This window comes from Scyliorhinus canicula, chromosome 1 (assembly GCF_902713615.1).
Source record: "Scyliorhinus canicula chromosome 1, sScyCan1.1, whole genome shotgun sequence".
Classification (NCBI taxonomy): Eukaryota; Metazoa; Chordata; class Chondrichthyes; order Carcharhiniformes; family Scyliorhinidae; genus Scyliorhinus; species Scyliorhinus canicula.
The window spans coordinates 278,993,727-279,018,466 of NC_052146.1; the positions used below are offsets into that span (position 1 = coordinate 278,993,727).

The 24,740-nt window shown below is 45.4% G+C and overlaps 1 protein-coding gene across 2 annotated transcripts in view; it reads right to left on the reverse strand.

Annotated features, from left to right (window-relative positions):
- LOC119974762 (ALK tyrosine kinase receptor-like) overlaps positions 1-24,740 on the reverse strand; it is a 1,320,646-nt gene that overhangs the window by 188,502 nt on the left and 1,107,404 nt on the right. For both annotated transcript variants that reach the window (XM_038813974.1, XM_038813983.1), the window contains 2 exons: positions 13,642-13,804; positions 5,448-5,598 (listed from right to left, as the gene is read on the reverse strand). In XM_038813974.1, the coding sequence (XP_038669902.1) occupies positions 5,448-5,598; positions 13,642-13,804 (314 nt within the window). The remainder of the gene's footprint in view (positions 1-5,447; positions 5,599-13,641; positions 13,805-24,740) is intronic.

Here is a 24,740-nt window from a genome sequence, read left to right on the forward strand (position 1 = left end):
GGGTTCGAATTCTGGCGCTGGGTCACTGTCCGTGTGGAGTTTGCACATTCTCCTCATGTCTGCGTGGGTTTCACCCCCACAACCCAAAGATGTGCAGGTTTGGTGGATTGGCCATGCTAAATTGCCCCTTAATTGGACGAAGAAAATAATTGGATACCGTAAATTTAATACAAAAAAAAGGAATTGAAAAGAAAATCAGATTGCTGTTTGTGGGCGCTTGCTGTGCACAAATTGAGAATAATGTTTACCTGTGAGAGGAGCAGTATGTAGTCAGTACAAATAAAATTCCTATCGTCCGAGATGACTCCCCTGTGAGGGGGAGAGCTGATTGGTGGTGATTTAACCTGAAGGTCACCACACCTCAGGCGAAGAGCAGAGTTGAGAAGGCGGGGCCTTCAGGAATAACCTCAGCCGGCAAGGGAATTGAACCCTCGCTGTTGGCCTCACTCTGCATCACGGACCAGCTGTCCAACCAACTGAGCTAAACCGGCCCCCACTGCAGCACATAGATCCAGGCCCTTATGCATAAATAGAACTTAAAAAGTAGCATCCAAATGAATCAATGCGTCAAATGTTGACCAAATGCAATTCACTTGCTGTAAAATAATGTATGAAAATGTACATTTGCCACACTACCAGAAGGATGTGGAGGCTTTAGAGAGGGTGCAGAAGAGATTTACCAGGATGTTGCCTGGTATGGAGGGCAATAGCTATAATGAGAGGTTGAATAAACTCGGTTTGCTCTCACTGGAACGACGAAGGTTGAGGGGCGACCTGATAGAAGTCTACAAAATTATGAAGGGCATAGACAGAGTGGATAGTCAGAGACCTTTTCTCAGGGTACAGCGGTCAATTACTAGGGGGCATAGGTTTAAGGTGTGAGGGGCAAGGTTTAGAGGAGATGTAGGAGGCATTTATTTTACACAGAGGGTAGTGGGTGTCTGGAACTCTCTGCCAGAGGAAATGGTGGAAGCAGGGACGATAGTGATGTTTAAGGGGCATCCTGACAAATACATGAATAGGATGGGAATAGAGGGATACGGACCCCGGAAGTGTAGAAGATTTTATTTCAGACAGGCAGCATGGTCGGCGCAGGCTTGGAGGGCCGAAGGGCCTGTTCCTGAGCTGTACTTTTCTTTGTTCTTTGTTCTATTACTGATCCAAGCCCTCCCGAAGTGGAGGACTCATTTTAAGGGGGTGATTTTCAACTTGCGTTCACCGTCAGAGAGAACGGCAATGCAAACACAAAATCTGGAGAGAATTGGGAAACGTGAGTCTCTCTGGAGAGATTGTGTTTCCCGATTTTCCCCATCCCTTGCCAGCAACGTCCTGAGGTTCATGTCCACAAAGGGCAGGGACCTCATTTAAGTGGATTATATTATTAATGAGCCTCCCCACCACATGATCACTCCTCACTAAATATTCCTACCTTGTCACTGTGACGCCAGGTTACCGAGATTTACAATAGCTTTCTAAAAACAGGATTCAGTCGAGGGGATGCCCCCATGTGTGCAAGGGTAAGTATAGTCCTCTGATGTGGGGGTGGTTTCCCCCAGCACAGAGTGCCCTTGCATTACCCCTGATACTGCCCCCTGGCACTGCTGTGCCAACTTGTGCCCAGGGGCATTGCCAGGGCAGGCCCTTATGGGAGGCCCGTGGTGGGGGTGGTTTCTATTCATGTGTGGTGGGGGAGGAGCGGGCATAAAGGGGGAACTTGCAAGTACTGGGGGGTGGGGGGAGAAACTCTGCCAGTGGGGGCTGCAGAGTTTTTCCCCCTGATAATTGGTCGGTGAGGGTGGGGCGAACCCCCAATGAGCGTCTGGGTTGGGGGGAGCCCTCGTTTGGGGGCGGGGGTCGGTGAGGGGTGGTAGTTGCACTTCAATTCTGATTGAGGCACCAGAACTGGGTGCCAGCTCTATCAGGTCCCGCCAGAGTGATGGCATAAACCAATGCCCACTCTTTTTTTCCCCTCAGGATCTGGAGTTAAAGCTTGTTGGTGCAACCGGAGAGCAATACGCCCGTTCTCTGTCAGAGTCTGACGTTTTGAAAAAAGGTAAGATTTCACCCTTCATGTAGAAGCAAGTCATCCTCGACTTTGAGGGTCTGCCCAAGAGAGAGAGAGAGATGGGTGGGATTTTCCAGGCCCCCGTGGCGTGTTTTGCCACAGTGTGGCATTGCCCGGGTTTTCTCATTGTTTTCACCCTTTGCCGCCAGGGAACCCACTGGAAGATCCCACTGCCAGGAACAGCTGGAAATTGTTGACCTATATATTTATGCTACAGTCCTATACAAAGGGACTTTACAGGGTGCTGATTGAGGAGCACACCGTGAGACATGGCGTGAGTGGGTTACTTAAGTTTTTCTGGTCATGCAAAATCTGAGAGCCTCCTGTAACTTACCTGATCGTATCATGGAATTGGGAAGTATTTTCTCAAACTTTACCCTGGACCAAGTGTTTTGTATTGTGGCCATTTCTGGAATTGTCATGAGATTTCAGACTTTGTTAGGAACAAGAAGGTTTTTAGTAATAATAAGTAACGTGGTACTGGAGGTTTTGCAGCACGAGGCTACCTTGGAGCTGCTGCTCCAGCCTTTACACGATTACAAATAGCTGCTAGATGTATTCTGCCTGAGAGAGTACACCACCCTCAGGGGGTAATGATTCATACCTCGGTTCCTTTTGGCCCCTCAAGTCAGGTGACCCTTTTCGGCTGTACTGTCTTAAAGAGACTAACACCACAAACACTACACCTAGTCTTAAGAGCTTTCTTGCAGAAGTTATCAGTTATGATGGGCATGGTGTTTAGGGGAGGCAGTCTGATGTACAGCAGACTACAATTTGGTGCATTATGAGCAAAGACAGGCCTAATGTTCTTTGCATGCTTTTCTGTAGTTTCGTTCAAATGATTGGAATGGATTTTCACGTCAAAAGTAAAACCAAACCTGCATCATCAGAAAAATGGTTGAGTTTGAGCCCAGTAGAAAGGTTTGCAGTATCAGTTATTAAAACAATTGGTGGGGTCTTCTGGGACTGCCCACTGGTGGGATTTACTGATGCTGCCAAAGTCAATGGATCTTTGGCTGACTCATTGCATTTTCTGGCTGCAAAATTCTGGAAAATGTTATTTTGTTGAAAGCATTGTTCCAATGGTACAGGTGGAATTTAGATTCTTTTGTAGTATTTGAAGAAGAGCAGTGAATTCCTTCAATATCCTGGCAGCATTCATCATTTAACCAACCAGAATTAGGGAGGTTATTCGTCTCATTGCTGCTTGTGCAATGTTGCTGGCACAAAATTGGTTTCTTTTGCTCACTTCAGAGTGCAAGGCTGGGTGCCAGGGTGCCGCCTTAGACAAAGGGCATGCACCTGGGGGCCTCCGATCCCTGGGAGACATCTATGAGTGCCATTCCATCTGGTCTCTGTTTGTGGAGATCAGTACTGAACAGCGCTCGACAAGGTCTCCAACACCTTGGGTGCCTCGGTAAACTGCATGTTGCGATGAGACTAGCTGTCTCACTCTAATGTGCAGATTTGCAAAAAAAAAAATGATCCCGCCCATTATCGATCTCACGAGGAGTTGAAAGCTGGGTAGATCCTGAGAGCAGCATCTCCTGGCTTCTATCGGACATTTTGCGCCATGGCGTGCTGCTTTTCAGGTTCAATGTGGCCATTTGACCGTGGCCGTTTTTTTGATTGCAGGAGATTCCCTGGGGTGTAGAAATTTGAGGGGTGATGTTTAGTTCTAACTAGCAGATCATGGGACATCTTAGTGTAATACAGTTTATGTAATTAATGGGAGGAGCCAAGTCAGTCTGTAGCTTTTTGGCAGCCTGCTATAAGATTTTAAGTTGAACAGCCGTTTGCAATAGGATTTAAGTCTGGCAATACAGAACGATTTTCAGCTTGTTCTTCAAAGGATCTCTCTCTCCAAAGACCTGTGCAGATAAGCAAGTGACCCTGATTACTAACTTTATTTATAAGTGTCATTTGAACTGTAGCGCTGCTCAATTGGAATTAAGTTTTTTCTTTTATTTAAAAACTGTCCAACTGTTAACTGTAAAGCTATTTCTTTGATGCTAACATGGTTAATTCTGTGTTTACATTAAAGTTGGTTTTCGTGTAAAAGATACCTATTGATCAGAGTCATCACTCCTGGGGTGAAGTATCCTTTCCTTACACTTTTACATATTGAACAATTTATTCTCGTACGGTATCTGAACAGAAGTTGGGGCCCGGCCCGGTATCCTACCAGTGGATCTCATCAAAACTGCAGCATGTGAATACGGGCATCTCCAGATTTTATCGGGATTAATTTTGGAATTCATCCTTTGCGGATAATTATCGAGTCTGATCCAAGCAATCCTAATATCTAAAGGCTTTCACACAACTCTGCTAAAATTTGAGGAGGATGCATGCCAGTCTGAGAACCAAGATGTGCCAGCCTAGGACCTTTAATAACCATTTTACAGTCAGGAAGAGGTCCAGCATTCAAAGGTCACTCCCACTAGAGACACATTGAAGGCGTGCATCCATCACATGGATCAGAACATTTGATTATATAGTGGATATTGCACAGATCTCTTTGTACCAACTGCTGACACTGCTGCCCGCCATCACCACCCCTTTAAGATATTTCACCCCTTCCAAAGTCAAAAGTAGTATCAAGGTCCTAGCTTAAATTTCAGCTCCTCTGACAGACTGTCAGAAGAATGACGGATGGGCTGCAGATTTGAAGTGTTAACAGGTCCTGACTGCTGGCACCAGTGAAATGACATGCAATGGAAGGCAACTAGTTGAAGATGAGTGCAATAGAGGCTCAGCAGATAGTGTGCAGATTTACTTTTGGGCAGGGAAAGGATATGTAGAAGCCTTCTTGAGAGAACAAATGGGTTTGATCCAGTAGATGAGATTGTACATGATCTGTGAAATGAATAGATTTGATGGATTGAATGCTATTTTCTTGTTCAAAGCTTTTAGATATTATGTGTACATCCACTGTCTTATTATGTTTGTAATTATACAACATATTGGATTTATTTGATTAGATTGAGCAAGAGGTGATCTATCTTTCTGTTATACTGTGCAACACTTATTAACAGGACCTTCAGTGCAATATATACTGCAATTATGGGATTTCTTCCAAATCTATCAAACTACTTTTGACACATTCATATAAATAGGACAAATTGGCTCAGTTAATCATAAGAAGCATCAAGACAATACGAGTTGAGGAATAAGTTATTTTGGAAAATCTTTGAAGTGGACAATATCAAGGGATTGGAGAGTAACCGCAATGTATCCCTGGAGAGAAGGAATTGAGGGGCATGCTGGGAAAGTCGGTTGTTGACGTTGACATCAATGAGACAAAAGCAATTTCCCGCAACAAATTACAGTAGGCCCTTAAGAGAGAAGGGGGATATGTAGAATGAACTAAATGACTACTTACATTAGGACAGGCATCTTCTCCCTGTTGTCCAACCAGTATGTACAAAATCAGATCTTTTTCCAGCTGGAAAATGGCTTGGACTAACACACCATGAAACCTTCTAAAGTTTCCCTTTCCCCCTATGCCTCCAGCGGCTCCGTAAGCTGATATCCTGAAAGTAGAAATGGAATTTATTTATTTTATTCACACATTCGCACAAAAGAAACTTTGTATTCCCAATAGTTTAATTAGATTTAGAATTAGAATTTAGAATTAGAATTAGAATTAGATTTAGAATTAGAGAATCAGATTTGACAGTGACAATGGTCTCAATATGTTCCGAGGTAGGATTTGGAGTGCGGGGGAGGCAAGGATCGTTGACGGATTATAGTTGGAAAACATAGAATCCTAGAATTTACAGTGCAGAAGGAGGCTATTCGGCCCATCGAGTCTGCACCGGCCCTTGGAAAGAGCACCCTACCTAAGCCCACACCCCCACCCTATCCCTGTAACCCAGTAACCCCCCTGAACCCAACCTTTTTGGACACTAAGGGCAATTTATCATGGCCAATCCACCTAACCTGCACGTTTGGACTGTGGGAGGAAACCGGAGCACCCGGAGGAAACCCACGCAGACACGGGAGAAAGTGCAAACTCCGTACAGACAGTGACTCAAGCCGGGAAACGAACCTGGGACCCTGGAGCTGTGAAGCAACTGTGTTAACCACTATGCTACCGTGCCGCCCTAAAGTATGTAAGTATGGAATTATCCTGAATGCCAGGAGATGCTTTAATTTTTTCTTCTAGGTTTCCTGTCCATTAGCCAGCCCAATTGACAAGGCTGCCCAGTAGGAAATTCACCACAGAGCAGACAGGTCTTGTTATGGTTGTGTCGGTGACTGGGTCACTGGTGAGTCAGGTGGGTCATTGCAGCGATAGTGAGGGAGATCAGGGACGGGATTCTCCGACCCCCGCCGGGTCGGAGAATCGCCGGGGGTCGGCGTGAATCCTTCCCCCGCCATCCTTCGAATTCTCCCCCCCCCTCAAAAAATGCCCCGGCGTTAATCGTGCCGCCCCCCCTCGGAGAATGGCGGGGACCGGCGAGACTAAATGGGGACCGGGGCCGCCCGAATTCTCCGGGCCGCGATGGGCTGAAGTCCCGCCCGTTTAACGAGGGTCCCGCCGGAGTAAATCAAGGTTGGTCCCTACCAGCTGGACCCAACTCTGTGGGTGGCCTCCAGGGTTCTCGGAGGGGGGGGGGGGGGGGGGGGGGGCAGGGGTGCGGGGGGATCTGGCCCAGGGAGGTGCCCCCACAGTGACCTGGCCCGCGATCGGGGCCCACTGATCCGCGGGCGGGTCTGTGCCGTGGGGGCACTCTATTGTTCTGCACCAGCGGCCGTAGCAGTCCGCCATTGCTGGTGCAAAAACGAAGCCCTCTGCACGCGCACAGGGATGACGCCAGCACACGCTGGCGCTCCTGCGTATGCGCCAACTCGCGCCGGCCGGCGGAGGCCCTTCGGCGCCGGTTGGCGTGGTGCCAAGCCCCTTCCCCGCCGGACTGTAGGGCGCAAACCACTCCAGGGCAAGCCTAGCCGCTGAAGGTGTGGAATCCTCCACACCTTTGGGCGGCCCGACGCCGGAGTGGTTCACGCCACTCCGTCCCGCCAGAGTTACCCGCCCCACCGATTATGGAAGAATCCCGCCCCAGGTTTGGACAGATTCTGGATGGAGGGGAATGGGGTTGGGGAAGGGGAGTGGGGTGTTAACAGGTAGAATGTTGTGGATTGGAAGGAATATTCCTGCTTCTCCTGGAGGACAACTGGTGCTGTAAAGGCACTTACCCACAGATTCAGCCCTTCTTACCTCCTTTTACCTGTTGGGTTTCCTAAGACCAGAGAAATCCAAACAACATGGGTTGCAAATGGATATCTTGTTTTAGGTGGAGGTAGATAGCTTCCTTATAACGTTTCAATGATTGACCCACCTCCTAAAAGAAGATTAGTTGCTTTGACTTCTTTCGAGAAGTGGACAAGTTGAGGCTTGGATTTGAAATGTTCAACACTTCAACTTCCCATTCAACCCACAACTATCCACCTTTATGTCTCATCTCCCACCCCACACCCATGTGTTTAGGAAGCCAAATAATGTATTAGTCTCCTCCAACTGTTTTCCCTCTCTCTGTAAACCATCCAACTCTACACTTTTAAAAACCTTTTCAAAACCCACCTTTTTGGCCCATCTTTTGATCATCCTTCCCCATTTCTATCTTCCCAGCTTGAGAAGCAGATTATCTCTATTTGTAAAGTGTCTTGGGATTTAACATTAAAGGTATTTTTTAATGAAAGCTGTTGTCAATTCCTGATTCTGATTTCCTGATAGGCTCCAAGCTCTGAACAACCTTCTGTCGCTGAAAGGGAACAGTAAATTAATAATGAGCTTATCCACAACTATGGCCTGAATTCTACACTCCCCTGTCTGTAGGTGTGGAAGGGTGGGGAGGGGAGGGTGGGGAGGGGAGGGTGGGTGGGTGGATGGGGGTGAGTGTGAAATAGCACGGACAGGCTTTCCGCTGAATTCCCTCCCGCCCTGAGCCCTCAGCTATTTAACGCTGGAGTGGGCATGGCCTCAGAAGGGGTGGCTGTCCCTGTCCCAAATGAGGCCCTTAAATGGCCAATTATTGACCACTTAAGGGCCATTTCCCACCCAGCCTCAAAGTTTCGGCCGGTGAGAGCAATTCCTGAGTATGAGGTAAGCCCGAAGATAATCAGGTTTAGGCCTCAGGCAGGAAGGGGCTAGCTGCCTCCATCAGAAGCCCCTTTTAACTTTGCCCCCCCCTAAACTCTGGTAACCACAGGACATTCCCCCCTCTCCCTGTCCACCCTCCCCAGCGCCTGGCCTTTCCCTGACACACCACTCCTCCACCGTCGACCCTCGCCTCCTCCTCTACTCTCCCTGCCTTCAGACCCCCAAAACTTGCCTTTTCCTGGAACCCCAGGATTTAAGACACCAGGGACTGCATGCAGTCCCAGTCCTGTCCACCGCATCTTCTGGCACTGTAGGACTAGAGGGTTGCCGATCAATCACATTCACTGACAATTCCCTCAGGTGGAACTTCCTCCCAAGCGAGGGATGGCAGTCCCGTCTTTAACCAATTAATGCTGGCGGGAGCATGAAATAGCTGCAGGCACTTGGAATCGGTGGGGATGTGTTCCCTGTAGAATCTTCAATGGAGGGACAGGAAATCCTGCCATCTTAATTATCCTGGTCTATAACTTTTCCCAATTCTTTGTTATCACTGTCGTTTTTTCTTATTAAATGGGAGCGCAGATAATCTTCTCTCGAGCCCCGGCCAATATCACACCATAGCTACTTTTTAGGGTAACTTTGGCGGATCTTTATGGGAAGCACCTCCGCTACTCCTGCTCTGCATATTTAATGAACAATTTTGCGTTGGGTCCCACCACTATCGTTTGGTCTGTTTTGCATACATTAGGAGACTAACAATAATTGCAGGCTGGCAATTTGCACATTTAGAAGTCGCTGGCTTCCAACGTTTGTGCTGGCATACTCCTGGGAGCGAGCTGATGCGGCAGATTGCAGCCTGAAACTCATTCCCCAACATTTCTTTTCCACCCAAAATAAAATGAGAGCACTGGCGTTCAATTTATCCTTGGGTTGTATGTGCCCATGCTGCTTAACTATCCTTCTGGTAAATCAGATTATGACATCGAGGATGATACCTCTAATCTGAACCTTCCTCCCATCGTGGTGGAAATTAGGCAGAAGGTAACCTTAAAGGGAAGGAGATGAGAGAAAATAAATAGAGAAGTATTCTCAATCCAGCTCCTTGCAGACGTCAATGCAGAGCACAAAAATAAAACTAAAATTTAATTTAATGCCAAATCTACTTGTTTATGGATTAGGTGAAGAAATTAATTTTGCTATGTCAAAGTAAATAACTGGGGATGAGCAGGGAATGTAATAATATTGTACTGTTGACTTATGCCATAGATAATTGCCTGGGGAAGATTATTCATTAACATCACTCAGGGCAAAATGGAACATGTTGCATGTTACAACACGACCATTTAATTTGATAAATTGGGGGGAAAGCCAGCTTTATGTATTCTTACATTGACAGAAGCCTTCTTTTTATTCCCAGATGCCTATATCTCAAAGGAGCAGCTCCGACACATAAGAAGACTGAAAAATCAAATTGGATTAATATCTGATGCAAGTCTTGCTCTGGCTATCAAAGGCTGCAGAGATCAATCCATTTACTTTTTTTTAATGATACATCGGTCGACAAGAAACTGCTGATATGCTATTAAAACCCAGATCCACCCAGGTTTTCAAAGGTTAAACTGATGAGTAACTTTGGCCAGCCATATTAGCATCACCTTGTAATGCCAACTGTTCTTAGTTAGCAGTAGTGGGTGTTGGAAATAGATGAGAGGTGCCAAGGATAAACTGCATTGAAAGTGCAAACATATTATCCAATTTTCTGCTTTCTCAAAACAATCAAGATCATGAAGCAAGCCCTGGCACATTCGTGACAGGTAGCTAAATTGATCAGTTAGTATCAGTTTGTCCTGTCAACATAACAACGTTAACCACAAAAACAGCTGATTGAAGTATTGCAAACACAGTGTTATATAGGCTTTTCGCAGAGATTGACTGACAGCATATCAAATTTAGTGTGTACATCAAGAGGATTTATATTCGCACAAATGGATTCTACAGAGTTCTTTCGGCCTCATGCATCTTTGAGGCGACATTATGTTGAAGAAAAAATTATGTCTTAATGATGCATGTCAATAGTAATGCACAAAGCGACCAGGTCCTTGCAGTGACCAAGAGATACCCTTAAAATTGTGAATCGCCACAAGTCGCTGGTCAATTTGCGCCGCTCTTCCGCTTGTATTGTGAAAATAACATCTTGCACTAAGTTTCACCGTGATTTCCATGAAATGGCTGCATTTGCACATTAATTGCCCATTCAACTCACCATAGAAAGTTTAACCTAATAATTAACATAAGTATCCTTGTAGTGGTGTGAAAATTGTTACAGACTCTTAATCAACCTCTGCGACCTAGAGAGTGAACAATTACAAGTGTGGAGTCTCATTCCTTCAGGTTGCAAATTGTTTTGGGGAAAATTAAAAATGATAAATGACATATTTTTTATTTAATTTTTTTCCTTATTTTTTCTTTCTCTTTTCTTTTGACTTTCTCTCTTAATCCAATCTTTCTGTCTCTTTTAATCCAATCTTTCTTTCCCTCTCCTTAGTTATACCAATAATCTTCCTTCCATCATAAGGTCAGAACATAGAACATACAGTGCAGAAGGAGGCCATTCGACCCTTCGAGTCTGCAGCGACCCACTTTCGCCCTCACGTCCACCCTATCCCTGTAAGCCAATAACCCCCCCTAACCATTTTGGTCACTAAGGGCAATTTATCATGGCCAAACCACCTAACCTGCACATCTTTGGACCGTGGGAGGAAACTGGAAACCCAGGCAGACACGGGGAGAAAGTGCAGACTCCGCACAGACAGTGTCCCAAGCCGGGAATTGAACCCAGGTCCCTGGCGCTGTGAAGAAATAGCGCTAACTACTGTGCTACCGTGCCGCCTGATTGGCCATGCTAAATTGCCCCTTAATTGGAAAAAAAAAATTCTCTTAATCTTTCCTAACAAATTTCAATCTGGTTCCTTTCTAAATGTGACCCTGAATGAACCCCTGTGGCGGCATTATTCTAAATTCAAGACTTGTTTTTGTGTTTGCATTTGTGTCCTGTACTCCAATGAATTTGCCCAAATTTACTTCAGCTACACTTTTCATTAGTATCCCCTCAATCGTTTTCCAAGTGAAAATATAATGAGTTAATTAAGCTTTTCTCATGGATTAGTCCCCAAAGGCCTGACATCATCATTCTTTAGGAAGGATCCTAATGATTTTTAAGGTAGCTTGACCAAAACTGCATGCTGTTCTCCAGAACTGGCTGGATCAATCATATAATTAACAGGAAATTAACAGTTTATCACGGCTATTAAAACATTTCAAAGTTCTTGACATACCAGAGTACAGGGAAGTAATATACAGTTCTGAGCTTGAAAATCCATAGCTCTTTGACACGTTGCCAATCTAACTCCAGCAAGACTTTGCGAGAAGGTTTATGGATGAGTACACAAGGTTCCTGCCAGTTCAAGGAATCTCTGCTCGTCCCAAGCAAGGCCAGAATCGGACTAGGAATGGAGGCTTGAAATTCTGGGAGTTTCTGAGACCCCAGCCTGGGAGCAGTTCAATTGGCTCCCTAAACAGATTCCAAGTCACAATCAATTTATTACCTCTTTGCAAAAGGGCATTTTTGTTCAATTTTGTGAAGGAGAGATGGGGGTGATATGTAAGTAACATTTGGTGCATTTTTCAGCAACATGAGTTAGGTATGTGTCCTCCATGATCTATCAGTGATATGGACAGCACAAGTGGAACACAATAAGGTTAGCTCTCCGTTACAGCATGAATTTTGGCTTGGTCAATGCGCCAGGGTGTGGCTGCTGTGAATATTCCCCCTCCCGATGTGGAACTAACACCAGAATAGGCTGGAAAACGCTGTTTGTACTAACATTTTTATGATTCTACAATCACCTATCTATCAATATATCTTGAACGGATGTAACTTCATTCCCCTTAATGCATGTGTGTACCCTACTCCTTTGACAGCACCTTCCAAACTGCAACCTCTACCACCTAGAAGGGCAAGTGGAGTAGACATATGGGAATGCCTCCTGTTGCAAGTTCCCTGCATGGCATGGAACTATATTGTTGTTTCTTCTCTGTTGCTGGGTCAAAATCCTGAACCTTGCTCCCTAACAGCACTGCGGATGTAGTTACATGACACGGACTGCAGTGGTTCATTGGAAGCTCATCACCAGCTTCTCAAGGGCAATAGGGATGGGCAATAAATGTTAGCCTTGTCACCAATGCTCAAATCCCATGAACAAATAAGGATTGAAAATTGTCTTGTTGACAACTGTTAAAACATTGCTCTACCAAGCTTTCGCCTGCAGGAATTCTTTCACTTTCTGGGCTTGTAAATGGCAACCTTTTCGAGATACAAAAGCAAACTCACAAAGAGAGCTCCTCCAAGCAACTAACCCTATACACTAAGCAGGATTGTTCTGCTTATTTAAATTTTGACCTGTAGCTCCTACTTAAGGGACCTTTGTGCACTAGTAAGTGGCATCCACGAGTTCATTAGATGTGTTCCCTGAACAGTGGATTATGAATGGTATTTCTGTTTTGATTTTCCCAGATTTTATCATTTTGATTAAATGTAACTATTTTTTTAAAGGAACTTTTGTTAAAGTTAGGTGGGATGGGTCATCAATTCTGTAATATAAATGGTGTGGCCACCAAATGGAGCGGCACGATAGCACAGTGGTTAGCACTGTTGTTTCACAGTGCCAGCGTCCCAGGTTCGATTCCCGGGTTGGGTCACTGTCAGTGTGCAGTCTGCACGTTCTCCCCGTGTCTGTGTGGGTTTCCTCTGGGTGCTCCGGTTTCCTCCCACAAGTTCCGAAAGACGTGCTGTTAGGTAATTTGGACATTCTGAATTCTCGCTCTGTGTACCCGAACAGGTGCCGGAGTGTGGCGACTAGGGGCTTTTCACAGTTCACAACTTAATTGCAGTGTTAATGTAAGCCTACTTGTGACAATAAAGATTATCATTATTATTATGAGGAGCCACCTGAAGTGTCCCAAACCGAATTGAGCTTTGTTGAAGCACACAACCCTAAAATTGAATGCTACATGTTATTTAACTCCGACCCCTTGACATCACATGAAATAAAACTCACATTCAGGGCTGGTCTTGAGCTGCTAGCTGTTTGCTCATGATTTTTGCTGGTTAGCAGGTATGCCGGCCACTCGACAGGAAACGAGAGGATATCGGGGAGCAGGAAATAGCTTAGTTAATGCATCTAAAAAATTCCTAGAAAGTCAGAAAATAAATCACCCCCCACAAAGCACCAATTAAGGCAATAGCAGCCAGAACTATGGGAGGATCTTCATCATGTGCACTGCAGTGGCTGAAGAATAAGCTTTATCACTACTTCCTTAAGGGAAACCAAGGATGAGAAATATTTTCTGACTTTGCTCACAGCTCCCATATCTCAAGAATGAACTTAAAAGAAAGAAAGTCTACACTTACTTGTACGTGTCTGTTGATGGTACTCTCCACCTCTGAATGCCTTTCCAAGGCCCTTTAGCTACAACCACCACAGAGGTGCTTGTGTTCCGGTAAGCATTGTTGCATTGAGTTTGCGTTGGCCCTTTGGGTCCACTGGCACCACATGTCCTAATAATCCATGGACCTGAAAAATGGCGGAGAGGGTGAAAAATGAAGGCACCCAAGAGTACTTTTTGCTGCACGTGCATTCGCCTGTAGGCGGTTAGTGCCAATTAAATCTTTGAAAACTATTGTGGGAAAACAGACATGATTATCAAGTGGTATTTAACCAGTGGGAGTCTGCTCATCCCAAACCAACTGCCCTATAGTAATATCAAGAAGAGATTCTGGAGTAATTATCTGAGTTAATTAACTTAACAGTTCAGTTCCATTTTTCCACCAGAAAGTAAGTGAAAACATGAGTTTTGGCCTGAGGTTTACAAGTTCCACGTAGTTACCACGTAATATACGATTGTGTACAGTAATGCACAAAAGACTCAGTGCTTCTGTGATACAACAGAGCAATAGAGTGATAAATCACAGTCAGCGAATATCCCATTAAAAGGTAGGATGGTTATTCCTTCCAAAGAATGAAACAACTTCCTCTGTTGGATGTTTCTTATTTGTGTGTGTGTGCTGTCAGTCAATTTAATGCAGTCAAAAAATGAAGGAGACAATTTTTCAAATCACCTCACTGTAAATAGTTTGAGGGCTCTTGGGAGTCAGTCAAATAGATATAGCCACTGGGTCTAAATATTCGACTGGAGACAGACAACGACTCTTGTTGGTCTATTTATTAATTACAATGGGAGCGTGCGCTGAGCGCATTGTCTGTCTACCAAGTATCATTAGAGGCAGGCAGCCTGGCCGGGTAGCAGTTACGCCTCCTGCTCCATTTGACTGCAACTTCAGAGGTTGCAGATCCGTGCTTATCATTTGGAACTTCTGAAAAGACCTCTCCAGTCCAGAAATCTAATGTTCAGAAACACCAATTGTCCAGACACCTTTTGAGCTGACCCAATCTTTGGACGGTACTTTGGGAACGGGAACGTGGAAGATACAGTATTTGGAGAAGTACAAAAAATGTTCTTACTGCTTTATAATGTTTTATCAGTGTTTTATGTTTCAGGTAAGTATTTATATCGCCAGTGTTTTCCAGTTGGCACAGCTGTGGTTAGGCATTTTAATATAATTCTAAAATCCAAAATTCCAGAAATGATTTGGTCCCTGTTTTGAGAGGCTACAGTGTACCACAATGTTGCTTTAAGCTGTCTCTGGTTTGTCATCGGTGAAATGAAAAAGTTTATTTCCCTCCAAAACATGGTAAATCTTTTGGCCCCACCCAGTGCCGAAATCGTCGCAGGCTGGACGGACAAATATTTCGGACCATTGAGAGACCAATTTACCTTGGGCGGACAGTTCCGGTCTTGGGCCTGGAAACATGTTGGAGTAAGTGATGCATGAGTTGTGTGAAAATACAGTGGGCAAGGCAAACTGGTGCCAACCACAGCTGAGAAATCTGCTATTGGAGGAAGTTAATGTCAGAGTGCCCAGAAACAAGACTCCGATATTTGCACAATGCGAAATGGTGAACTGTGAAAATGCAGTATACTTATTTATATTGGTTAAGTTAGCCTTGCATCCAGCCAGCATGAGGAGAAAAATAGGTCAGGCATTTTCAGAGTAAGCAAGAGGAAGAATCCACCCACATAAAGAGCATTCAGAGTGCACAAGTAATTCTGGGGATAAATTGTGCCTTCTGGGCAACAGCTCGGATTACATGTGATGCTTTGGGGCAGATTCTCCTGAAAGCTTTGGATCACTGAGCCCATTGCAAACCGAGAAGTTAGATGGGCAGAACTACAAAAGGAACCCAGTTCGATTCTTTGTCGATATGTTGCAAAATATGGTGGACTTCCTTACCGACGTCTGATGTGTCCCACCTGATTTTCTGCCCTCTGCTGATTCAAGTAATACAACATTGGGTGTAAGAACAGGAGAGTCCGTTCCATTAAACTTCCGGTAGAGGATGTCTACATTTTCCCTCATTATAGCTCTCTAGAGGTTGGGAGGTGATGTATCCCTGCTGACATTTAATCAAGGACTTCCGGCAGTAAAAAAGACAAACAAATTCTTGTCATATTTCAGCAGTTCTCATAACTTTAATGAATTTATAAGTTCAAATTGAAATCACTTGTCACTGGAGTCTTTCTTTTGGATCTTCCTACACCCTAATCATCAATGTTTCACGTTGTCCCTCAGTATTCGCAGTGTCTCAACATGTGCTGACACAAATGAGTATAATCGCATCCCATTCTGCACCTCCACCCTGTTCCTTTCAAGGCTAGTGTCCTCTGCCACCTCTTTGCACTCTCTCCAACTCTTGGCCCTCAGTACCACTTCCGTATACTGGAGGCTCAGAAAGGAGCAGCGAGGTCAATCCAGTGCATCAGCCAATGGACCTGGGCTGGGCAGAGAGGGAAAGGATGCCTATGGAGGTTAAGGAGGGGAAGAGAGTCCAACAAGAGGACAGACAGACAAGGGGATAGTAAGAGGATCAGAATGGCAGAGAAGTTAAGAGGGGAAGAAGTTCACAGGAGGAAAAAGGAGCAAATGGATGGCATTGAAGGGAAGATGGAAAGGGAAAGCGAACGGACATTGAGTGGGAAGGTAAAAGGATGACAATGGAGGGTAGGGGAAGTGGATAGTAATGAAGGAAAGAGGATCATAAACCAGAAACAATGTTTTGAGGGAGAGAAATAAGCAACAATCTAGTTAGTCTTTTGAAAATTTAAAAATTACAATTTTCCTTTCCTTAATAAAGGAAAATCGATTATTTGTGAAGTCTAAAAGTTAACATTAACCAGAATACATAATTTTTAGGGTTAAAATTTTAAATAATTCTGGACTCACGACTGAAGCTGCATCTTCAACTTGTAGATTTTCCCTTCATTTATTCATGAACATATATCTTTTTCCTTCATGCAAGTGAAGCAATATAAATGCCGACGACTTCAGATACTGCATAACTACTTATTTTTACACATCAGGGCTCTCTTCTAAGAGTTGCCAGTTTTATGGGACTGTGTTAGCTTTTTGAAGTTGCTGGTTGAGTTCTGCTCATTTTAGAGTTGCCCGGTAAGGGTCGTCAGCACATGCATGTACTGTGACTAACTGGAAATCATGTGCTTTCAAATATTTGCCAATCTGGAAGGGAGAAAACTGTGAAGCTCAATCCATTGAATTATAAGACTGAGATGAATAAACAGTAGCGCAAACCTGCCCCACTGCAAAAACTCCGGTTAAATTAAGCAGCCACGGATTTCAAACTGTACGAGTCATTTTTTACAGCACTGTGAACCATTCATGGCAACTCGCAAATCCCAAATACCGACAATGGAAAAAAATGGCATACAACCTGAACACAGCCGTGATGAAACACTTGTGACTAAGGCCATGGCTTCAAGGTGACTGAATAAGTTAAATTGCTCCTTATTAAATTAAACTTCAAATGTACCTTAAGTGTTTTGGGATCACATTCCACAATTCATTTCTTTTTGTGGAAACTGTAACCCAAAGGACTTATATATGACATATGAAAAGAAGGAGTTATTAATGGTAGCGAAATGGGACATGAGCATGAACTGCAACGGCAAACAATCTTCCAACACTTGTATAATAGGGAAAACATCAGAAGTACACGGAAGTCATTGGTGCGGAAGTTAAGAAACAATAACCTGAGGGGAAAATGGCAGTCGCTTGGACGAGCATGGACTAGCAAAAGAGACCCAGAACAGATTTGTTAAGGGAAGATTTTGTTTGAATGACTTGATTGAGGTTTTATGAGGTACCAGAGATGGTGGATGAGGGCTGTGGAGTTGACGCTGCGAATATAGCCTATCAAAGGAAGTTTAATATTATCCGACATATTAGACATGTTAGCAAAATTGAAGCCCACGATTTAAAAGGGATGGTGGATGCAAACCGGCCAGGGATAGAAAATAGTGAGCAGTTGTGGTTAGCTGTTGTTTGGACTGGAGTGAGCTATGCAGTCGAGTTTGCCAAGGTTGGATCACTGCTGATTTTGATATATCTTTAACAACATTAACTTAGGAGAGGGGGTGTGTGTGTGTGTGTTTGGGGGAGGGGGGGGGGGGGGGGCGGTTAAAAGGCACAGTTTCGGTGGTTAAAAGGCACAGTTTCAAAATTTGTAGATGAAACAAAATTAGATAGTATGATAAACACTGAGGAAGATAGCAATAGACTTCAAGAGAACATTAAGGGAGTGGTAGAATGAGCGGACAAATGACAGAGGGAATTCTATACAGTAAGTGTCAGGTGGTACATGTTAGTAGGGAGAATGAGGAGAGACAATGTATGTTAAATGCTAAGCAATCTTAAAGACAACAGGAGAATTATCTGGGTGTGCTTATGCACAATTCCTTGAAGATGACAGGATAAGTGGGGCAGCACAGTGGCATTGTGGATGGCACAATTGCTTCACAGCTCCAGGGTCCCAGGTTCGATGCCGGCTTGGGTCACTGTCTGTGCGGAGTCTGCACATCCTCCCCGTGTGTGCGTGGGTTTCCTCCGGGTGCTCCGGTTTCCTCCCACAGTCCAAAGATGTGCAGGGTTAGGTGGATTGGCCATGATAAATTGCCCTTAGTGTCCAAAATTGCACTTAGTGTTGGGTGGGGTTACTGGGTTATGGGGATAGGGTGGAGGTGTTGACCTTGGGTAGTGTGCTCTTTCCAAGAGCCGGTGCAGACTCGATGGGCCGAATGGCCTCCTTCTGCACTGTAAATTCTATGAAGTTGGTGAAGCAGTTAATGTAGAATATAATTAGAAACAAAGTACAAAATGCAGGAAGTTATGCTAAATCTATGGTGTGAGCCAAGCTGGAGATACTGGCCGGAATGTTTTAGCTGTTCACGCCGGCGGGATCTTGTGGTCCTGCCGATGGCACCACGCCACCGCGCGTTTCCCAGCAGCAAAGGGTGTATTCAATAGGAAACCCCACTGATGGCAGCAGGACTGGAAAGTCCCCACCCCTGGCAATGTTAGACCACCTCCACCACCTTGGAACACTCTGTGGGCTGCATGGGGGATCCGCCCACTATATCCAGCTCTGGAAACCACAACCGAACAAGAGTTTGGCGAGGGTACTGAAGACACTTACTAGAATATTTCCAGGAATTGGGATGTACTGTTACAGGAATGGGCTGGAGAATTTGGGCTTTTTCTCCTCGGAGCAGACAGTGTTAAGAGGAGATTTGATGGAGGTGTTCAAAATCATTAACGTTTTAGAGAGAGAGAATGGCTCCAGTGGCTGAAGAGTTAACACAGATTAAAATTGATTGGCAAAAGTTCCAGGCATATCAGGTAAAACGTTTTTATACAACCAGGTGATTAGCATTTGGAATACGCTGCCTAATAGGATGGTGGCTAGGGATCTAATTGAAGCTTTCGAAATGGGATTGAATAAATACTTGGTGGGCACAGAAATCCAGGGAAATGGGGAAGGAGCAGGACTGCTCTTCGAAAGAGCCAGCACAGACTCAATGACCTGAATCTTGTGCTACGGCTATTCTGAGAGTCTACAATTTCCAACTTTGCAGCAGATTTTGAAACATTGAAGGGGAATATCGGCACAGCTGATATAAAACGTATTTCTAGGGCTGGTTGGGAGGGGGGAGGAGAGGTTGGTCTGGGGACATATTTCTCCAAAAAGGCTTATTTACATTTCTTTGGTGCAATTTTCAACATTTAGAAATGTTCTGGCGTTCCCCTTGGCTTGTTCTACGTGAAGAAGCACCGGTTTACTCTCAACCAGGTGGCAGACAGCCATTTTCAACTGAAACAAGCACGCAGATGAAACAAAATACCATCACACACATTAAGCTGCAAATGCTAAGTAAGGTTTTTGTACCTGTATGAAATGAAAATTGCTTATTGTCACGAGTAGGCTTCAATGAAGTTACTGTGAAAAGCCCCTAGTCGCCACATTCCGGCGCCTGTCCGGGGAGGCTGGTATGGGAATCGAACCGTGCTGCTGGCCTGCTTGCTCACTGGCTTTTAAAGCAGACCAAGCAGGCCAGCAGCACGGTTCGATTCCCGTACCAGCCTCCCCGGACAGGCGCCGGAATGTGGCGACTAGGGGCTTTTCACAGTAACTTCATTTGAAGCCTACTCGTGACAATAAGCGATTTTCATTTTTTTTTCATTTAAAAGCCAGCGATTTAGCCAAGTGAGCTAAACCAGCCCCATGTGAGCTAAACCAGCCCCTGATCAGCTATTCCTCACATGTGTACCACATGGACCAGGTGAAGCACCCTGTAGTCTATTCCCGCCCCCGAGCAGCCAGCAGATTTTCAATTCTCTCAAGATATGTGTATCACGGCACTGCTCGGTCACTGCATACAATCTCAACATAAAAGGAACAGTGACCCCTTCTAACCCTGAGCACACATTGCCTTGCAGCATTCGCAGTTATGCTTCCGAGCACACCTAATCCCATTAATTTCCTTCGCATAAATGTCAGGTTCATGAATGGCAACCAGTGTAATCATTGGTTTCTGGTGCACAAGGAATTCTAAGTGACTGGTGAAATTCAGACTGATGGTTAAGCTACATACGACTGGTGAAACTTCCAGGATACTACTCCATAACCCCTGATCCCCTTATTAATAAAGAACCCATCTATTTCTGTCTTAAAGACACTCAGTGATTTGGCCTCCACAGACTTCTGCGGCAAAGAGTTCCGCAGGGCAGCACGGTAGCACAGTGGTTAGCACTGTGGCAGAGTGTTAGCGAATGGCCTAATTCTGCTCCTATGCCTTATGGTCGTATGGTTAACTTAAGGAATGACACCACCAGGTAGAAAAGAACAATTTTATTGATGCAGCATCGAACTGCAAAATACTCAGCAACAGGATAGTGCAGAAGATGTTTCCACTCATAGGAAAAACTAGAACCAGAGGGCGCAATCTCAGAAAAAAGGCGCGATTCTTTAAAACTGAGATGAGAAGGAATTTCTTCAGTCAGAGGGTGGTGAATCTAGAACATAGATAGAACATAAAACATACAGTGCAGAAAGAGGCCATTCGGCCCATCGAGTCTGCACCCCCACTTAAGACCTCACTTCTACCCTATCCCCATAACCCAATTACCCCTCTTAACCTTTTTGATCACTAAGGGCAATTTATCATGGCCAATCCACCTAACCTGCACGTCTTTGGATTGTGGGAGGAAACCGGAGCACCCGGAGGAAACCCACGCAGACACGGGGAGAACGTGTCGACTCCGCACAGACAGTGACCCAGTGGGGAATCGAACCTGGGACCCTGGCGCTGTAAAGCCACAGTGCTTACCACTGTGCTACCGTGCTGCCCTGCGGAACTCTTTGCTACAAAAGTCTGTGGAGGCCAATTCACTGAGTGTCTTTAAGACAGAAACAGATAGGTTCTTGATTAATAAGGGGATCAGGGCTTATGGCGAGAAGGCAGGAAAATGGGGATGAGAAAAATATCAGCCATGATATTCGATGGGCTGAGTGGCCTAATTCTGCTCCTCTGCCTTATGGTCGTATGGTGAACTGAAGGAACGGCACCACCAGGGAGAAGAGAACAATTTTATTGATGCAGCATCGAATTGCAAAATGCTCAGCAACATTTCCTGTTGGTGCTTGGAAATATCCAGTCATGTAGAGGTCGATTGCAGTGGAACTCACACTTCGAGACTGTAATTTCTGAGGCCTACAATGGAAAACTCCATTGACCGGCTGCGGGAATGGAGAATTCCGCTGCCGGCGGGGGCACGCCACGCTGGAAAACGGGGCTGGCGGGATGAAGAATCCCACCCTGGGCCACCTCTGAAGTCCCAGCAATACTGCAGCACAGCCGATTTATACACAGTTGCTGAAGAGGCTCAGCTAGTTTGCCAACATCCATGGTATTAACAGTGTCCTAAAGTAAGTTCCATAACTTCCCCTCGATCTTCAGTTGTCACCTCCTGTTGCCATTGTAAATGATTCTGACACAAGCAAGTTTTATAATTCTTCGGTATTATAGGAGCACAATTCTCCCATTGGCAGACTAAGTGCTCCCAACAACGGAGAATCGGGACTGATTCCCACTGGTGCTGGGAGCAAAGCTGACGTGCCATTCAATGGCTCTTAGAATTTGTTTTAATGAGGATTGGGGATTGCACTGGATCTGAGAGGGGTGGGACGTAGTCTCTCTGACAGGACTCGCTCCTCAGAGATCTGGGAGTCTTTTATAAAGGGTGCACCGATTTCAGAATACTGTTAGAGCCCCCCCCCACCAGATTGCTGTCAAGCCTTCTCCAATCACTAACAAGGGCCCCCCATCCTCAGCGTCTCTCTTTTTCCCCCCCATTCCTTCCCTTCAGACCCCCCTCAGTCCCTTCCTTCAGGCACCCCTTCAGTCGCTCCCCCCAATCAGGCCAGCCCCTTCAGGCCCTTCCATGGCAGTGGCAACCTGGCCTTGCATCCGAGGAGGGGGCAAGATGATAAGCACCTCCCCACACTTGCCTCCAGGGTGTCGAGGGGGTTCCTTCTGGGAAGGTGGAAGTCCAGGTATGTACTGGAGAGGTTCAGGTCAGGGGTCTTTTTTGGAATAGGAGTTGTTTGGCTGGTCCTCTTATCTGTAGCCTTTAAATCTTTGAAACTGTCTTTCAGGTCAAGATCTAAGATCTGTGAGAAGAAAGTGAAAGTCTCCTCTCTGTAGCCTTAAACCATTTTAACTGTCTCCCAGCATATCAATATGAAAGATCTGTGAGAAAGGTAAAAGTCTTCCCTTTAATGTGGTGGAAACATTTGAAGTGCTTTTTTCACAGTCAATTTAATTGCCCGTTAACTTTTTGAAGTATATGTTCAAGCTTAGAAGCCTAAAAACTTTGAACTGCATTATTTACATTCAATTTTGCAGACCATTGCCTTTTAAAAGCCTCTTGATTGACAGGTCAAGGAAATTTCAAAGGAGCATTTGCAGGTCATTAAGTCTTTACAGGTCCAGAGAGAGGGGTAATCCCAGGTTAAAGAGGTGTGAATTGTCTCAAGCCAGGACAGTTGGTAGGATTTCGCAAGGCCAGGCCAGATGGCGGGGGGTGAATGCAATGCGCCATGAATCCAAGGTCCCGGTTGAGGCCGTACTCATGTGTGCGGAACTTGGCTATCAGTTTCTGCTCAGTGATTCTGCGTTGTCGCACGTCCTGATGGCCGCCTTGGCACGACACTCGCCAGGGAGGAATGTTCTCTTTCAGTCGGGGAACACTTAAGCAGTCAAGGACATTCAGCCTCTGATCTCCAAGTAAGCGTTCTCCAAGGTGGCCTTCAGGACGCGTGACAACACAGAATCACCGAGCAGAAACTTATAGCTAAGTTCCGCACACGAGTGCGGCCTCAACCGGGACCTTGGCTTCATATGGCATTACATTCACCCCCCATCATCTGTCCTGGCCTTGCGAAATCCTACCAACTGCCCTGGCTTGAGACAATTCACATCTCTTTAACCTGGGATTACCCCTCTCTCTGGATCTGTAAAGACTTAATGACCTGCAAAATGCTCGCATTCAAAGCATTGTCTTGCAAATTTAACTTTGTCTATATATATGTTTCTGGAACTTACCTCTTCATTTACCTGAGGAAGGAGCTGCGCTCCGAAAGCTAGTGATTCCAAACAAACCTGTTGGACTTTAACCTGGTGTTGTAAGGCTTCTTACTGTGCTCACCCCAGATCACCGGCGGCATCTCCACATCATGTTCTTTCTAACCACAGTTTATTTTAAAGAGGCTGACTCTTTGTCCTCAAGAGCTTCTTAGAAAACCATGTGCAGATGGAGCACAATGCAATTACTCCCCTGAAGGACCCCCCTCGGCACCTTGTAGAGAAGTGTGGGGAGGGTGATCATCCCTTTGCCCCCCCCCCCCACCTCTCACAGTGCAAGCCGCCAGCTCCCCGATTCTCAGGGCGTTCCCCAATTCACGCCAGCCTCCTGGCTGTAGCATTTCAGGAGGGTGGGGAATCGGGCTTCCATCCCGATAGTGATATTAAAATTAGCATTAATGAGGCATTTGCATGTTCCCTCTGGTGTTAGCGGAAACCTTGTCAGCGCCGGCAAGAGCCTTGTCAGAGCCAGCGGGGCGAGCCAGAAAACTCGCCACAGAACTGACGCCCGGCGTCAATCCTGTTTTTGTCCTCACGCCTGATTCACCGGGCCATCGCGAATACTGCCACTGGCGAGCAGCCCCACAGAATCCATGGCCCCACCCCATCTCTTACTCTGATAAACATTGTACTTCTGCTAGGTCTTGCAGTGAATTGACACCATTTTGAAATGAGACAAATTACAATGATTCTTTTGTACAGTCACCAGCAGGTGTTTAGCCTCCGAGCAGATGTTGCATCTTTATACCAGGACTGGGTGAATAAACATGACAATATGGGAGCCTAGTGAACCTGAGTAAATTTCAGGCTCTGCTTCAACCACTGCTTAACAAACAATTAACAAGCATGGTAAAAGCCTGAATGACAGGACTGTGCCTAAATATAATTGCACTTCGGCTGTTAATCAAGTAAAATGTATTGGTAAACTTACTGGAGGTTTCAATGAAGTTAATTTATTTCCAATTTTCTATGCTCATCTAATTCTGTTGACGTTTGTATTCGGCTAACAAAGCTAATGGGATTGGCCTGCATGATGTGTGTTGGGGATGCTGCTACGCAAAGTGTTCTCAGGCAACCCTGCTTAACACTGGAGGGAGTCTGCTAAGCAAAGTTATTGGGAGCAATCCAGGCGTTACCTACCGTGGGAGGTAAGGAGTACTCGTGTTGGAGGGGAAAGCTATTGGGAGAGCATGTAACTCAGGCAGGTGCGCTCTGGTTCTGAGGAGGGAAACCTCAGCAAGATAACTGGGAATAGTGCTGTTTAGTATGGAACTCAAGAGTCCGATCCGGCATGGTGGTGTGGAATGTAATGAGACTCCAATGCAAACTGTTAAACTGGCACCAACCAGTGTAAATATTTGGCTTCTTTCCTCAAAGCAATGACAAGAAGATTAT